Source organism: Sciurus vulgaris (assembly GCF_902686455.1).
Source record: "Sciurus vulgaris genome assembly, chromosome: 11".
Taxonomy (NCBI): Eukaryota; Metazoa; Chordata; class Mammalia; order Rodentia; family Sciuridae; genus Sciurus; species Sciurus vulgaris.
This window is the reverse complement of record NC_136472.1, coordinates 15869408-15888147: the sequence shown is the minus strand read 5'-3', so window position 1 is coordinate 15888147 and position 18740 is coordinate 15869408. Positions and strand designations below refer to the sequence as shown.

General features: G+C 38.7%; 3 protein-coding genes across 3 annotated transcripts in view; 1 reads left to right on the top strand and 2 right to left on the bottom strand.

The window, feature by feature from the left end:
- The window catches only part of LOC306638408 (olfactory receptor 5B2-like), a gene marked incomplete at both ends in the record, with an annotated part of 301086 nt that overhangs the window by 102888 nt on the left and 179458 nt on the right, over nucleotides 1–18740 (top strand). The gene's annotated exons all lie outside the window — the stretch shown is intronic.
- Nucleotides 4765–5697, bottom strand: LOC306639246 (olfactory receptor 5B3-like; the record flags this gene model as incomplete). The annotated part of the gene is made up of 1 exon (XM_079102641.1): nucleotides 4765–5697. The coding sequence occupies exon 1, from the start codon at nucleotides 5683–5685 to the stop codon at nucleotides 4765–4767; it is 921 nt and encodes a 306-aa protein (XP_078958767.1). The 5' UTR covers nucleotides 5686–5697.
- Nucleotides 15534–16478, bottom strand: LOC306638410 (olfactory receptor 5B2-like; the record flags this gene model as incomplete). The annotated part of the gene is made up of 1 exon (XM_079101703.1): nucleotides 15534–16478. One exon carries the CDS (start codon nucleotides 16476–16478, stop codon nucleotides 15534–15536), a length of 945 nt encoding a protein of 314 aa, XP_078957829.1.

Here is an 18740-nt window from a genome sequence, read left to right as displayed (position 1 = left end):
GAGTACTCAATTTCATTAAGCAAATATTATTAAATATAAAGGGAGAGAGAAGCTCCGATACAATATTAGTAGGGGGCTTCAATACCACACTTCATTGGGATGATCATTCAGACAAAACAAAGAAACAAAGAAATACCAGAGTTAAACTGAACTGTACCATACGCTAGACTGAATGAACCTAACAGACATTTACAGAATATTTTACCCAACAGCAGCAGAATACATATTCTCCTCATCAGCACACGGAATATCTCTAGAGTAGACATACATGAAGCCACAAAATAAATCTAAGCAAATTAAAAAATCAAAATCATATTGTGTATCTCCATTACACAATGGAATAAAACTAGAAATTCACAAAAAGGAAACATTGGAAATTCTACCCATATATTGAAATTAAATGCCAGGCCTTTGAATGATTAATGAGTCATTGAAAACCTCAAAAGATAAAGTTTGAAATAAATGGAAATGGAAACACAATATATACAAACATATGGGGTACAGCAAAAACACTTCAAAGAGCGTATAGTAGTAAGTACCTATATTAAAAAGATAACTTAAATAACAGTAAACTTAACCCAATGCTATCTCAAGGAACTAGAAAATCAAGGAAATTCATAATTAGTGGAAGGAAAGAAAGACAGGACACACATAAATGAAATAAAGACAGACAACAATGAAAACAACAATAAACACACAAACAAAAAAATCAATGAAATAAAGAGCTATTTTTTAAAGTTAAACAAAGTTGGCAAAACATTAATTAAACTAACCAAGTAAAAAAGAAAATATCACAAATGATGTTGAATGAATGTCAGTCATCCAAGGGCAAGAATGAATGTCATCCAAATGAATGAAATCCAAATTAAAAAACAGAACATCACAACTGAGATTGCGGAAATATAAAACATTCTTTTTGACATTATCCCTATGAATTGGAAAACCTAGAAAAATGGATGAATTTGCGGACACATATAGCCATGAAAGATATAGAAAACCTAAACTGTTCAAAAATCAATCATGAGGTTCAATCTGTAATAAGATTTTATTCCCCAAAATGAAAAGCACAGGAGAGGATGACTTCACCAATAGTTTCTATTAGACTTTTCAAGAAGAACCAACGTCGATTCTTTTCACCTATTCCAAAAGATGGAAAGAGAGGAAATGTTCATACTCATTCAATGAAGCCAGCATTACCCTGTTGCCAAAACCAGACATGAAGATGACAGCAAAGCTAAGGAAACTGTGGACTGGTATCCCTGACGGACACAGATGAAAAATTCCCAATAACATGCTAGCAAATCCAAAGGCAAAAGGATTGTATGGTCTGATCAAACGGGATTTATCCCAGGGATGCAAGGATGGGCCAACAGATGCAAGTAAGAAATGTGGCACCCTGTGTCAAGAGAGTGAAGGTAAATGTCACAGAAACATCTCAACAGAAGCCAAAGAAGCATTTGGTAAAATCCAACACCATTCATGATAAAAATTGTGCAGTTGGGAATACAAGGAAAACACATGAACACAGTAAAGGCTTTATAGGACAAACATCAACTAAATGGGAAAAGTTGCAAGCATTTTCTCTAAATTCTGGAAAAAAAACAAAGGTGGTTCAATTTCACTTTCTTATTCCACGTAGTTCTCTTTCTCTTTCCTCATACTTTTCCCTTGATCCCCTACCCCTAATCTACTGATCTCCCTTCTATTTTCATGAGATCTCTCTCTCCCTGGCTTTTTTTTTAACCTCTAACTTCCACACATAAGGGAAAACCTTTGATCTTCTGAATCTGGTTTATCTCACTTAGCATAATGTTTTCCAGTTCCATCCATTTTCCAGCAAATGACACTATTTCAATCTTTATGGCTGAGTAGAGTTCCATGGTGTATTCTACTCCATTTGCTTTATCCATTCCTCTGTTGATGGACACCCAGGTTGGTTCCATAACTCAGCGATTGTGAACTGAACTGTTGTAGACATTGTAAAGCCTTTGGTGCTGTAGCATGCTGGAGTCAGCATTTTGTATAAATACCAGGGAATGGAATAGCTAGTATGTAAAATTATAATGTATTATTAAAAATAAGAAAGCTAAAGGAAAGACATTGTTATTTATGAACTGTTTTTATATCTTGCCATTGACATCCTCATGCTCTCTCTACATCTAGTGGTTGAAAATGTCTGCGTTTGTTCTTTTGACTAATGGTATGACTTTTGTTTCTACAGTTATAACATTCTAGAGTGTATTTTGTCAAATTTGAACTGGGTGTTAAAAATGGCAGAACACAAAATCAATACTAAAAATCAGCAGCATTTTAATAAAACAATAACCAAATTGCTGAGAAAGAAATCAGGAAAATAATAGCTACAGAAATGCACACCTACTATGGAAAACCGTACTAGGTTTCTTGAAAGAATAAAAATGTTACCGCTATGTGACTCAGCTATACCACTCCTCTGTATTTATTCTAAGAAATTAAAGTCAGCATACTGTGAATATGCATTCATGTCCACACTTACAGCAGCACAGTTCAAAATAGGCAGCTTATGGAACCAAATGAATACACAAGGAAAATATAGACACACTAGAATATTATTCACCCATAAAGAAAAATAGAATTATTTAAATTTCAGGAAAATGAATACAACTGGGAAGGATTATTTCAATAAAAATAAAGCAGACTCAGATAATTAAGGGTCATATTTATCTCTCAAGTGAAAGCTAGAGAGAAAAAAGAAGAGAAGAGCATTTCATGAAAATAGAAGGGAGAGCAGAGCAGTTTTAAGAGAAAGGGAGTGGGGATGGAGTAGAGGAGGTCGGAGTTAGATAAAAGGAATGATTCCAACGCCCTGCACCACAGTGACTAGGGTTGACTATGGTCACAATAACCTATTGTGAGGAACTTGAAGAGAGGAGCTCAGAGACTCCAACCACAGAGAAATGATGATGAGGAGGAGGTGGTGATCGACCTGCCTTCACCAGTACATATTGTGTTCATGTACTGAAGTACCAGACTGCGCACTATGAATATGTACAAATATTACATGATGTCAGGCTGCTTCGGGTGATGTGCATTTCTCTTTTTCGCATCTCAAATTTTTGCATTTGTACTGTTTTTGAGTTTTCACAAAAACATGACCCAACAGGAAAAACAATTCAATGATGTTCTCAAAAATTGGTGTGATTTACTTTCACTGGCCAATTTTCAGCCATTTAATATTTGAAAAATTTTTTTTCTCCTGTTGTTTCTGTTCTGTTTTTATGGAGTTCATATCATGACACGTTGGAATTTTCCAATCTTCCCTGCCTCAAAATCACTTTCCATTTTCTTTTCTTGTGTTCTCTAAGCTGTATTTTCAATATTGTAATATTCCAACTTCTACATTCAAATTCTCTTTTGAATTCCATTTTGATTCATCCAGTGTTCATTTCATTCATATAAAGGACTTTGTAAACTGTTACTGTATCTTTTATTTCCAGGATTTCTCAATGGTTTCCTTTTCATATTTTGGATTACTTATTATTAAATATTTTTCTTTCAATTATTTCTGGCTTCTAATTAGCACTTGATAGTCATATGTAGCTATGGGGTATAGATTATGTTTTAATATGTTATGTTATTCAAAGTACCAAGTGATGAAATGCTATAAATAGAATCATCATAAAGTTGATACATAAAATGTAAGACACAATCAAAAAACTTGTTTAAGAGGCTGAAGCAGGATTTTGAGTGTGAGAGAGTGTGAGACAGAAAGAGGGTGAAAAATCAAGAGATCTAGAAAGCAAATGTCTCAGATTAGAAGAAGACTCGACTCCCAGGAGACCATTTACACTGAGTGTACTGTGAAGGACGTGTTTATCTAGTAACTGACCTGGGTCGTACAGACAAGTTTAACTGATTAACGACCTAGATGGAAATAGACTTGAGAAGACTACTGCCAATCTTTGAATCTTAGTTCCATGGTCTGTGATGCTGCAGTTTACACAATGCCCAGAACACTTACATAACAGCTTTGTAAAAATTAAACATGTGGCACAACGCTGACACAATGACTGAAACATGGAACGTCTTTGCATTTGTTTCCCTCCTTTTCTTGATCTCCTGACTTTGCACACGTGCCACGCTTTAGAATTATAAGGATTACTTTAAAGCAAATATGTGATATACATGCACTAAGAGATCTTTGCACCTTGATCTAATTCCCTCATTTTAGCAAAGCATACAAGCTCCCACTCTGTTCCAGGAACTGTTAGTTACTGTCGTTAGAGAGTGGAAGGGATCCCTTAGTGGTTATGTGGCTAGCCACAGAAGCTCTACAAATCAGCGTCAAGTAGTAAGTGCCCTCATCAAAGTAAATATGAAGTGCCATTGAGTCACCATGGAAGTGTTTGTCAGAATATCCTAGTGATAGGGAAGTTTCTTGTTCTATTCTTCTTGTGAATTTTCCACTGAGGCAAAACAGAAGAAAATATGTATCTCATTAGAGCTAGCTCAGAAAGTAGTGAATTTCTGTATTCTGCTGGCAGTGGCCAGTGTATTGTCTATTAAAATATTCACAGCAATGTTCTTCGTAAGGGTAATGACAAGCAGGCCCAAGAGGTCTTAGCCATGTTTCTAAGGTATGTAAAGTTTCCCTTTTTCTATAATCTCAGGAACTTAACTTCAATGTGGACCTTAAAATATGACTCATTTCCTGAAGAAGATTTTAGAGGAATGAATTCAAATATCACACACCTTATATCACTAAAATTAACACCCTAAAATCTATTAAGACTCCAACAAAATCTTTGTGAATGCACTCTTGACCTCCTTGTTCCTCAGGCTGTAGACAATAGGGTTCAGCATGGGGATGATCATGGTATAAAAGACAGAGGCGATCTTGTCTGTGTCCATGGAGTGGCTGGAGCTGGGCTGTAAGTACATGAAGATAATTGTCCCATAGAAAATGGAGACAGCAGTGAAGTGGGAGGCACAGGTGGATATGGCCTTCCTGTGTCCTGCACCTGAGCTCATCTTTAAGATGGTGACAAAAATGAATATGTATGATACCCAGATAACTAGGAGAGCAAAAAAGATATTAAAACCCACAACATAAACAAGAACCAGCTCACTAACATGTCTGTCAGAGCAAGAGAGAACCATGACTGCTGGAATATCACAGAAAAAATGGTGGACGACACTGGACTTGCAGAAGGTGAGGCTGAAAGTATCCCCAATGTGGATGGAGGCATTCAGGAAGCCACAGACATAAGACCCTATGGCCAGACACAGACACACATCGGTTGTCATGGTGGTGGTGTAGTGCAGGGGCTTGCACACTGCTGCATAGCGATCATAGGCCATCGAGGCCAACAGGTAATTTTCTACAGTAGCAAAGGCTACAAAAAAGAACATCTGAGCAGCACAAGCATTGTAGGAGATGACCTTGTCTCCTAGAAGAAGCCCAGCCATGACGGTGGGAGTGACAGCTGAAGAGTAGCAAAAGTCCACCAGAGACAGGTTTCCAAGGAAGAAGTACATGGGAGTGTGGAGACGGGAGTCCAAGAGGATCAACAGGATCATTCCCAGGTTCCCAGTCAGAGTGATGGTGTAGATGAGCAGGAACGTCAGAAAGAGGGGAAGCTGCAGACGTGGGTCACTGGTCAGTCCCAGCAGGATGAACTCTGTCACTTCTGTCCTGTTCTCCATCAGTGTTTTCTGAGAATCACTGGATGCTCCATAAACATGAGGAAAATGGAACAAACGTCTAAAGAAATTAAATTGAAATCAGTAAATATATGTGAAAGATTTATTCTTCCATCACTTCAAAACAAAGTATGAACTTGAAAACTTAATTCCCTGCACTAAATCTACATAAGGTCACATACTGCCAAATTTGATAAATCTGAATGGATGATGTACCCAATATAAAAACTTCAGAATGTGTAAAGTGAGCTGCAGAGTATTCACTAACCACAGAGGGGGCTTACGTGGGTAAATGGCTCTATCCACTCACTTCTGAGCTAAGTACATGTGGACGCCTCCAGGCTGCCCGCCACCCAGGAACTGCTGTGGGCACTGTGGATGTGAAGTCCCTGTTTCCTCTCAGTATGATGAGTTTGGTTGATTGTTTATTTATATAAATTATAAGGCTCAAGAGGTTGGGTAATTTATTATATTTACTCAAGTATCAATGGGAAATCTCTGCTCTGGAACCCAGGCCGACCTGAAGTCCAAGCTGTGTCTAGACTGATTTTAAATGTAAATGGAATTCACTCAATAACTACTTTTCCTTGTCTTCTTTGGTTCAAACTCAAATTTTGGGTTTTCACAGGAAACTAAGTGATTAGATGGTGACTTCTTGTCAATTACACATTTCCTTGTCATTAGGGTCAAACAATAAGGAAACATAAAAACCAGGAGAGTGAAACCAATCATCCTTTCAATGAATGACATGAGGGATCCAAGTAAATGAACAGTCTCTGAACTGAAATTTAACTTTTCCTCCCCAATCTGGGGCTTATTATCAGCAGCACACAGGTTGGCAGTGATGTGGCCAAAACCATAAACTTTGACTCAGTTGAAGAAGGTTTAATCCTTAAGTCATCATAACTCATCTCATGCCTAGATGTGGTGGGATAACCAGGGTGGTGGGGATGTGTTCAACCCGCCAGAACAATTCCGAGATATGGAAGGCACACAGCTTCTGTTCTTGAAAGAGGTGTGTGTTAGTCCTACCATTTGCCAGAGGGGTCGCTGATCCTCACCCCTCTCCCTTGTGCATAATACATCCATCTGCAAAACAAAGAGTACTGCGGCCTGCTTTCATGTATTACCATGAGAATTAAATAAGGTAATACATGGAAGACAGGAAAGGGCCCCGTGTAAGTGAAAGCAGGTGAGTGCGGCTGCGTTGTTCCTGTTAGGATGGCTAAAGCTCTTAACGTTGGGTCGAAGGTGGATGCTGTAACACAGGACTTCAGGGGCAGGTGTCTACAGCCTGGAGGGCTTTTCCCAAATTTGCCTTTTCTCCCACAAACTAGGCCCGACGAGAATCTCTGTGTTCTCCAATGTTTTTCTCTTTCTTTGCTCTAAGGATGGGACTGCTAACTCCCAAATCCCATATGAGGCATTCTTTTGAAAAATTTCTTCATTAAAATCCGTATTTTAGTTTGAGTAAAAAAAAAAATCTATTTTTTCTTTCTTTTTATTGTTTTGGTTTGATTTCTGTTTATTCACATTTTATGGCTCCTACACTTCCTCGGTGGGCTCATTCAAACCCTAACACAACAGGCCTGGTTTGTGGCTCACTGGTAGAGCACTTGCTTAGCACCGTGAGGCACTGGGTTTGATCCTCAGCTCTACATAAAAATAAATAAATAAAATGAAGTTATTGTGTCCATCTATGACTAAAAAAAACAGAAAGGTTTTTACCTTCAATGTTAGGTGAATGTATAATAAAAAGACAGAATCACCAGCTCATCAGAATGCCATGTCTTTTTCTTGTTCGTGTGTCTAGAGAGACTTCCTAACCTCCTTGTGACAGTCATGCCACAGATTCCTCTCAGTTTTTAGAAAAAATGTTGAAGCCACCTCTTCCTCTTTTAAATAACTTCAGTAAGCCGTGTGATTTAAACTTCTCCCTGAAATATTTCTGGACTGCTGAAAATTACTAGTTTGCAAGAAGACAAAGAAGAGTCAGTCCAGAATAATCCATCTGAAATCATGACATTCAGCAGTGAGTATTGCATAATACTAGTAGAGGGACGCTCTCTCACACAGTGATCAAAGGTTTCAACTTCTCTAAGCAGGGAAAATGGAGAAAAGAACATTAATATGGATAAAGTTCTGATTCTTCATTAATTCTTTCTGTGCCTTTCAGAGAGCCACTTACCTCTTCCATATTGGTAAGACAAACATGAAAGATTGCTTCTCTCACACAATTCACAGTTAGCAGGTGGCTCGTTCGTTCACTTGGGACACTTTTGTAAGGATCATTTCATTTCTCTGATTTTTTTGTTTGTTTGGCTTTGCTTGGTTTCACCTCTAGTGTTAGGTGAACGTATAATAAAAGGACAAAATCACCAACTCATGTCTTATTTTTTGTTCATGTGTCTAGAGAGAATCCCTAGAATCCTTATGACAGTCACACAGCAGATTCCTCTCAGTTTTTAGAAAAAACGTTGAAGCCACCTCTTTCTCCTTTTAAATAACCTCAGTAGGACAGCTGCCTTACTTCTGCATGAATTACTGAACGATGTACACGGAACACAAAGGCTTACCAGCTTGCTGAGGGAGAAAGAAGGTTCCAACCTGGATGTCAGTCTAATCATGAAGTCAGCCTTGGAGGACTGCATACCTTCTCTTTAAGGATCTTTCTCAGTAGCCATCAAAGTTTCCAAGTTGCCTCAGGCCTGGAAAACCGAGTAAAGAACATTAACATGGATCATGTTCTGAATTTGCTGTTAACACTTTGTTTCATGGCGGGATCTCTTATCTCCTCCTCATCTGCAGAATAACCACGATGAGATTACATCTTTCACGTAATTCCTAGAATGTGTCCGTCAATAACGAATGAGAGGTCTGCAAAGCATCCTGTGAGAGGTTATCATTCAAAAGTCAGTCTATGCAAGCTTCGTCTCCAAGTGTCTCCCTGAGTGTGGTTAAAGGCTCACGGCAAATAATCAGGTCAGAAGAAGGCCTGAATGTGCTCACGATGATTGTCCTTCACGTGAGTAAACCGTGCCCAGCAAAGCACAGCATGGAGTGCTCCTAAAGCAATGTGATGTTGAGTCTTCAGAGGCAAATGCAAGGGGATCCGGAAAGAATGATAGTGATCTCTGGAGGTTTCCCCATGAGACCAGCTCCAGCTCCCGATCTTACTTTCCTAAGGAAGAAGCAATTAAACAGTCTGTGGGGATTCAGTTAGTTAGTTTACTGTGTAACAAGTTTAGGTATTAGTGGTTTTTTTCTTAGATTTTCTAAGTGACTGCTAATTTATGTACAGCAATACCCATACTGTTTACTGTATAGACCTAAGGATTTTGCTTATGTGTAGTCATGAAACCACTCTGATAATACCATAGATGAATTCATCCAAACTTCTCTGATTATTTCTCTTCCCACCTGCTGTGCCTGGCTTCAAGTAAGCTGAAATACATTGAATGTAAACAGTCAAAATTCTTGAATCAAAGATGTAGATTGACAGACTGGATTAGAACATGAGACCAAGCCATGTATTGTTTACAAGAGACTCGCCTTACAGACAAAGACATCCTCAGACTGAAATTTGTTTATCCATCATTCTGCCTTTGTTAGAACACACTTAGAGTTAGCTATATCCTAGATTATGGGTGGTCGTTGCGTCTGGCATCTTTGTCTTATCATTTGAGGTCTGTCCCTATTGCCATCTGTGTGAAAGGAAAATCTTATGTACTGAGAAGTAATATCACATTATGTGGCCTTTACGGTTTTTTGATTGTGCATTTGAACATTTATGTTGTCTTTAGTGTTTTGTGATTATAGATAAGGCTGATCAATAAACACTTGCAGAAAGAAGGGGTGTGGGACATAGGCTCTCAGGTGATGTGAGTAAAGATGTTGAGTCCAGTTTACTTGTCAAATGGTATGTGCTTCTTTATTTGAATAAGAAAGTGCCAAACTCTATTCTGAAGAGATTCTTCCGATTTGAATTCCTACAGCAAGTCACTTAATTGTTTGACATCTTCACCAACAGTTGCTATTTTAAAATGTTTTATATATATATATATAAAACAATAATGTATAATTAATATATACTATTAATATTATATAATATTTTATTTATATTTACTTTCATTTTTGGTCATTCTCTAGTACATTTCAAGAAATCTCCTTAGAAAATCATTCTTTTGAAACATCTGCTAATGTTATCATCACAGCTCTGGCCTGGGGAAGCTTTTTTCATTTTTTCTAGCATAAAAGGCAGATTCGTTTTCCTCATTGACACGGGTGCCTCTCGGTCCACACTACCAGGCAGACACACACTCTTCTCAGTTCAGGCAGGTGTCACGTGGGCTCTCCCGGTTCGGGGCCAGCTCGCTCACCTGCACGTTTGGACTTCTCAGCCTTTGTAATCACAAGAGCCAATTCTTCTGAATCGCACAAGCCAGTCTTCTAAACTGACTGGATTAAAAAGCCCTAAAGACGATTTTTAATAGTTTTATGCAGTTTGAGAGTTTAAACCCAGTGCCTTGCGCACGATACAGGTGCTCTTCCACTGAGACACACTTCCAGCTCTCGATCTGTGGTAAAGAGAGCATGCAGCCCTTGGTATGATCTGACAGCAGAGAAGCCCTCCATAAGACTGCTTTTAAAAGCCTAAATATCTGAGTTACCATGTGATACAGTACATTTAAAAGTATGTGTACCCTCCAAAATTCACATGTTGGAACCCAAGCCCCAATCAGTTTGTGTTAAGCTGTGGGGCCTTTGGAGGTGATTGAGTTCCGCCCCAGGATTAGGAAAAAGGCTCGATTGCTACACTATCTACTTGTAGTGGTGCCAGCTGTCATGCAGAAGCATCTGTAACTGGGTTAGATCTTCCACCCCTGCCAGTTGATTGTAGGAGCTCCTGGGAGGCTGGAAGGGCAGCCCTGTGGGAGAAGGCATTGCAGCAGGAGCAGGAACTTGGTCATCTGAGCTGCTTCTCCAGGTCACTTACTTTGCCTTTGAGGCCTATTAGGGTTCAGATGATCACCTCCATTAGATAATGGAGTGCTGTTGTGTATGTCTAATTGTGTGTCTTGGCAGGTCAACTGACACCGAGTTTATGAGAAGCAGCTAAGGTTGCCTGGTGACTTGGTGGCCCATGGCTAGGGTTTCAGTGTCAACCAAGATCCAGTAGCAGGTCAATAGCTGTATCTATCTCTCAATATCTATTTTCTAAAAGGAGAGTGGTTTTCCACAATGAATGGCAGAGTTTTCTTGAAAATCCCACCACATTGCGTGCAATTCACTTACAGGTATCCAAGGCCCTGAGCAGTATCCCTGCCTACCACTAACAACTCAAGAACAGTCGCGTTTGAGGACCACACGGCCCAAGTGGCAGAGAAGTGGCACAGCCCAGGTCGTGTTGAAGAGCCTTTTCTCTTTTCTCCCTACTCAAACCTAGCAGCTCCTTAAATGGACCAGATCACTCAGTAAAGGGGCAGAATACCACACCCAAATGAAAAACCTACTGTCTCCTAACCATGAAGAGGACCACTTGGTGTTATGTGCCTTTGTCTTTGAAGAGGGGCCAGGTGACATAATTTATCTGTTTTCCTGGAAGCGATGTCTCAACACTTCCCATGCCACTGGATCTCCAGAATGTTCACTGAGTAGAAATCTGAGTATTTCTTGGATTTATTTCACGCCACTGGCATTTAAACACTTTACTCATGAGTCTAGCATGCGATCTACGTGTTGCTCACAGGGTCCTGTCAGCACGTCATCAATATCCTGGGCCAATGTGAAATCTTTTTGATGGGAAGGTGATACAACCCTTGGGTAGGACACTGATGGTGTATTGCTGGTCTTGCAAACTGACAGAAAATTGCTTCTGTTAATATTCATCAAGAGGGAAGAAAAATTTTTTTTGCTCTCAAAATAGTTGGAAACTATCATTAAAAATGAAATTACATTGTATAAAAGTTAATGAAACAGAAAAACGTGAGATTATTATTTCAATGAATGTTTTCCTTACATTGTTATGATGTACGTGTGAATACCTAAAATAATCGTTTTCTTCCTCGCCTCTTCCTATTGTCTTGACACATAAGGTCTTTTGACCTAGGTCATAGTATCGAAGCACTGTATCATTACCTTTACATACTACTATTGACTTATGTGATGTCAAGGGGGAATACTGAGCATCACCTAAGCTCCTTGCATCCTCTTGAAGAAGTTTAGCATGTTTTGAGTTTTATCAGGGCAGTTATTATGTTAGGTAGGTGTAGATCATCTTATTGCTTTTATTTGAAGATTATGTATGGTTCAGAGAGATGTGTGAACACCAAGTTCACAGAGAGGAGAGTTGTGATGATTCATTTTTATGTGTCAACTTGGCAGGTGTTTTTAGACTATAGTAACATGTAAACCAGTGAATGATGCCTGAGGTAGTTGTCCTCCATAATATTAGTGGGCCTAATCCAATCAGTCGAAGGTCTGAAGACAACAAAATACTGGCCTCCCTGAGCAAGAGGATATCCTCTAACTGATGACCTTAAGACTGACTGAACTATCTGCTTTTGCATCTTTGTCTGTGCTCTTCTGACTGGAATTGAACCATAGGCTCTTAAGGATCTTCACTGAGTAGTCAGCTCTGCAGGTTCAGACTTGCCAATCTCCATAACTGCATAGACTCAATTCCTGACAACAAATTATTTTTTCTCTGTTTCTTGCTGACTACCACCACCACACAACACAAACATATCTGATTAGTTCTGTTTCTATGGAGAATTCTGAGTCATGTAACTAATAAGAAGATTGATACACAAATGAGCTGGTGAAAAAAAGATGCATGACATCAATAACAAATCAATTAACCACAAAACTGTAATAGAATATTGGAGGGATAAAATGCACTGAAAATAACAAAATGGCAGAAACAAGTTCTTCCTTATCATTGATTCCTTAAAGTGGAGAATGGAAGAATGAATACAAAAAACAGGAGTTAACTGTAAGGTCTACAAAAGACCTGATTATATTAAAAGACATAAATAGTATAAGATGGAAAAGTTGAAACAGCCTGTATTCTATGCTCATGGAAACCAAAAGAGGTTACTTTTTGATGCTGTACTATTATTTGACCAAACAGATTGTGAGTTAAAAATATTAGAAGATTAAAATAAGGGCAGTATAAATCAATAAATGGTCAATTAATCCAAGAGATATAAATATATAGGCACCTAACAAGAGACACCCAAAATAAATAAAGCATATGTTGCAAAAGATGAAGGGAGAAACAGACAATTCTATAACAATTAATTATGATTTTAATATTTCATTTTTGGCAATGGAAAGAATGGCTAGAGAGAAGATTAAAAAGAAACAGAGGATGTGAACAACACCACAATAAAAAATCTTAACAGATACATAGAGAGGAATTCTCAAGTACGCATGAAGTATTTCCTAGAATAAGCTGTATATTAGGCCCCAAACAGTCTCAATAACCTATAAAAATTGATCATATGTACAACATTCTAGTTACACAACACATTTGAACTAGAAATCAATAATAAGAAAACTTTGAGTATTCACATGCATGTAAAGAACATGTTCTTACCTAGACAGTGGGTAAAATTACATCAAAAGAAGAATTATTAAATAATTTGAGAAGAACTTGAAAGCACAACATAGTTGATTTTGTAGTAGATGGAAAAACAGTGGTGGTAGAAAATTCTAACAAAGTAACTATATTAAAAATCAAGAAAAATCTAAAGTGAATAAAATGTTTTTAAGTATTAAGGTTTAGTTTTTAAAAATATTTTTAGTTGTAGAAAGACATGATAACTTTATATTATTTATTTATTTTTATATGGTGCTGAGGATCGAACCCAGTGCCTCATACGTGCTAGGTAAATGCTCTGCCACTGAGCTACAGCCCAGTTCCAAAGATCTACTTTTGAAAAGTGAAGACTAAAACAAAGTAGTGAAAGAAAATAATGTTCAAGCAAATAAACAAAATTGAATAATTATGAAAAATAATATAGAAAAATCTACAAACCAAGAAAGTAAATTCTGAGAGAAGATCACACACAGGTGATAAACTTTTCCAGATCGAGTTTTCCAAAAGAGAGAAAATTCAGATTACTAAAACCCTAAATGAAACTGGCGATATACTTCTCAGCTGATACAAACAAAATAGTTCATAACAAATGTGATCAAAAACTGTCCACAGACCTACTGGATACCATACCAGAGTGATCATAACAAAATACACCAACACATGGAATAACAAATAAAAATGCAAACTCTTAAAAACACAAACACTGCTAAAAACTCACTTAAGAGAATGAAAATATGAATATATCTATAAAAGCGAAACAATTGAATCAGTGCCAACATCCTAACAAAGCAAATTCCAGGAAGAGGAAGCATCATTCAAACGTCTTTCCTGACAGACGTTTCAGAACAATATAAGATTAGAACACGTAGGAAACCTGGTGAGGATTTGTATTAAATTTCAATGGCCGCTCTAACACACCACCAAAACCTGGGGGTTTACAACAACTCAGTTCTGGAAACCAGAAGTGTGAAATCATCCCCACAAGCTGAATCAACGGTTCTCAGAGCCGTGGTCCCTCCATGGGCTCTGGGCACACTGTTCTCCTTGATTCCTTCCTCCATTCTCAGGGGTTGTGGAAGTCCACGCCTGTGGTCTCATCACTTCAATTTGTCACCATGGTGACTTTGCCCAACTCCTCTTTTGCCTATATGGTTAAATCTTTCTAACTCCATCCCGGGAGGCACAGGGATGGCTTTTAGGGCGCATGCATAAATAATCCCGGGTAATCTTTCATGGCTAAAATCCAGGACCACATCTGCACAGTTGTTTGGGGCACACTGAACGTTGAAATGTTTCAGAATTTGAACACAGATCCTTTCTGCAGCCGTTATTGAGTCTCCCATGGTGTGATAGGGTGACATTCTGCACCATCTTTAAAATTTTTCCATGCATCTGAGATAATTCTGAAATACTGATTATTAAAATAGTAATTAGAAATGGTTCCAGCTGGAGAACTTTCACCACAAATATGGAAGTGAACGTCTGTGTTAGACTCCGCTGCTCCACAGGGAACGTCACAACCACACAGCACCTAAAAGCCCAGTATAACAAATGCTGAGGTGAAGCCTCCTGCTTTCTAGGAGGAACAAATCAGAGACAGAGAGACAGAGAGACCCACACATACACACAGAAGAGGGCTGGAGAGGCAGACAGAAAAGAAGTGCTTTCTCTACTTTTTGTTGTATTCAGGGAAGGATTGAATAATGGCCATGGACATGGATGAGGGCAGATCCTTAAGTTAAGCTTTCCACTCCAAATACTAGATAGAATCTTTGGGAAACAAACGGACACATGCATGAACATGTTTCACGGGCTATTGGTTATCCCTTTAGCAACTCAGATGGACACATAAAACTAACCACTACAAATTGCAACATCATGGTTTGTTCTGGTCAACATTCCATGTTCATCTGTTTATGACATCATGGGACATCTGTGCTAATTTCTTTATGTGCTTTGTTGACCCCCATTTTATATATATATTTGCTTTGACATGTGGTAGAAAAACCATGTAAAATGAGTCAATACATTAATATTATTCATGAGGATTTTCACCAGCAAATTGCAAAATATCTCAGCCATTCTCATTCAAATATTTATTTCTGGACAGAATACTTCTTTTTTCTAGACTCGCAGAGGTAACAATATCACATCAAGAACTTAACATCTGTGTGGGTAGGAAATGCAACTCTATACATGGACAGCATCTAAGAGGAGCAAATACAGGAACTGTGCACATATCAAAATTCTAAAGGTTATTTTGCTTCCAACTAATAAATGCACTCTTGACCTTTAAGAATGCATTCTTGACCTCCTGATTCCTCAGGCTGTAGACTACAGGGTTCAGCATGGGGATGACCATAGTGTAGAACACAGATGCGATTTTGTCAGTGTCCATGGAGTGGCTGGAGCTGGGCTGTAAGTACATGAAGATGACTGTCCCATAGAAAATGGAGACAGCAGTGAGGTGGGAGGCACAGGTGGACAGAGCCTTCCAATGTCCCTTGGCTGTGTGCATCTTTAGGATGGTGATAAAAATGAACATGTAGGATATTAAGATAACTAGGAGAGCAAAAAAGATATTAAAACTCACCACATAAACAAGAACCAGCTCTTTAACATGTCTGTCAGAGCAAGAGAGAACCATGACTGCTGGAATATCACAGAAAAAATGGTGGACGACACTGGACTTGCAGAAGGTGAGGCTGAAAGTATCCCCAGTGTGGATGGAGGCACTCAGAAAACCACAGGCATAGGATCCTATGGCAAGAAACACACGCACACTGGTTGTCATGGTGGTGGTGTACTGCAGGGGCTTGCACACTGCTGCATAGCGATCATAGGCCATTGAGCTCAGGAGGTAATTCTCCACGGTACCAAAGGCTCCAAAAAAGAACATCTGAGCAGCACAAGCATTGTAGGAAATGACCTTGTCTCCTAGAAGGAGCCCAGCCATGACGGTGGGAGTGACAGTTGAAGAGTAACAAAAGTCCACCAGAGACAGGTTGCCAAGGAAGAAGTACATGGGAGTGTGGAGACGGGAGTCCAAGACAATCAACAGGATCATCCCCAGGTTCCCAGCCAGAGTGATGGTGTAGATGAGCAGGAACATCAGAAAGAGGGGAAGCTGCAGACCTGGGTCACTGGTCAGTCCCAGCAGGATGAACTCTGTCACTTCTGTCCTGTTCTCCATCAGTGATACCTGACAATCATATTTTTTCTTTTTTATAAAGTATATTTTATTTTAATAAAACTATATTGCTTGGGTTAACTTGTAATGGGTTCATCACTGATATCAACATTACCATTAGGTGAATTAATTCTAATGAGGTTAATGTCCAACACAGTTAACATTCATGAATGTAGGCCACATAAATAAGCTCCTTTAAGTCTCAGTAACTTAAAGAATGTAAAGAGTTTCTGAAATCAGAAAGTTTGGGAACTTCTTAGAAAGAGAAAAACATTATATGTTCTAGAGTCATAAAAAAAGGAACAGAATGATAGAGAAATTATTTGAAATTTGAAAGCATGTGTACAAGATTTACTTTCAGATTCTCCAGAAAAATCATGACCTTCAGCATAAAAGTGAGGGCATTAATTTCACACAGGGCTACATACTGTTGAATCTTAGCTATTTTAATGAATCTTGTATATAATTTTCAAAGTTCATGTTTGTTTTCTCATAGTCAATTAATAATCGGATCATTTATCTCACCTGAATCAGTGAGAGCTGACCCTTCCTTGTTGCCCACCTGCCCAGAACTGTAGGCCTTAAGGGTGTGTATCCAGTGTCCTCTCAACAACATCATGAGTTCTATTGGTTGTTACATTCATGTATGCAGTGAAGCACAAGAGGTGGGGGAATTTAATTGTAGTTGTGCACCTTTTAAGTGACAATTTCTGGTCTGATCCCATGCGAACCTTTAACCCATGCCTCATACTTCTTAATTCCAAGTTTCTCATCTGAGTTTGAATCAAATGGATTATAACTGAATTTATAATTACTCCGTGTCTGTTTTTGTTCAAACTCAGTGTTTGAACATTCATCGTAAACTGAAGGTGTGATGGATTAGGTGAATACTTTCGTCTTGTTCACTACATAGAATTGGATGACAAAGAAATGAAAACCCAGAATGGTAAATCGATCCCTCTTCAATAAAAAAAGTATCATCAGTAAATGAAAATTTCGCATTGTAACCTTTTCCCCACCATATCATGCTTATTATCCTCAGTGTATCTACATATGCTGACATTGGTTTTGTTAAAGCAAAAACTGCTGATTTTGTTTAAAGACAAGTTTAACTTTGAAACTTCAGAGCAGGTCTCTGTGCACAGCAGGTGTGGTAGGGTAATGAATGGACGGCAGGACCATGTGCAGCCTGCAGATGCCGTTCAGAGTGAAGTCATGTCATCAAGACTCAGAAGACATGGAACTTAGGCTCCAGGAAGAGATACTTGTCAGATCTACCTTTTGCCACCCAGGACTCACTGGTCCTATTCTCACTCCTCCAGACACAAAATTTCCATCTCTATGATACATACATACTCGTGTTTATAATAACCAAAGGTTATTATAACCAGCCTAGGTATCCAAAAGGGCATGAATGGATAAAGGAATATGGTGTATCTAAAGTTCCTCCACACAGTGAATCAAAATGCAGTCTCTAAAAATAAAGAAAATAATAAACAAGAGAAAGTAAATGTGGAGTACAATGGAGTCTTAGTCTGCCATAAAGAAAAATGAAATTGCATAACTAGCAGGAAAATGCATAGAACCAGAGATCATCATGTTAAGCAGAATAAGTGAAACTCAGAAGGTCAAGGGTTGTTTGTTTTCTCTCGTTATGTGGAAGCCAGAGAGGAAAAAGGAAAAGAAAGGAGGGGGTGAACTCTCGAAAATCAAAGGGACATCATTAGAGGAAAGGGACCAGGGGGTGGAAAAGATGGACGTGCTGGGATGATATTGGCCCAACTATATTGTTATACTGTGTGCATGCGTGAACGTGAACGTGTAACAGCACATTCCATCAGTATGTACATATGTACATTATGCACTTATAAAAATGTGGGGGGAAATTTCCACCTGTGAAATGAAGACAGTGAAGAGACAGCCTTTGAGCTATTATCGTGGGCATAAGCACAGCCCATAGAGGGCAGTCATCAGGATGTTTTTCTTAGGGTGGGATCGAGGCCTTTGTCTTGGTTTAACCACGGTGGAGGCCAACATGCAGGACTTCACTGGGACTGACTTTGGCTCTTGGAACCTCACTCTCCCATGGGCCTCTTCTGCCACGTTAGTGCCCATGTGCTATTCTGAGCTCTCCAGTGATTCTCAGTCTCTTCTGACTCAAGTGTATGATCTCTGCTTCTGCGATTCCATGAGGGCTAATCATTTCCAAATTTCTTGCTTAATACCCATTTCAATTTGGATGAAAGAGTCCATTGTTCTTAAAAC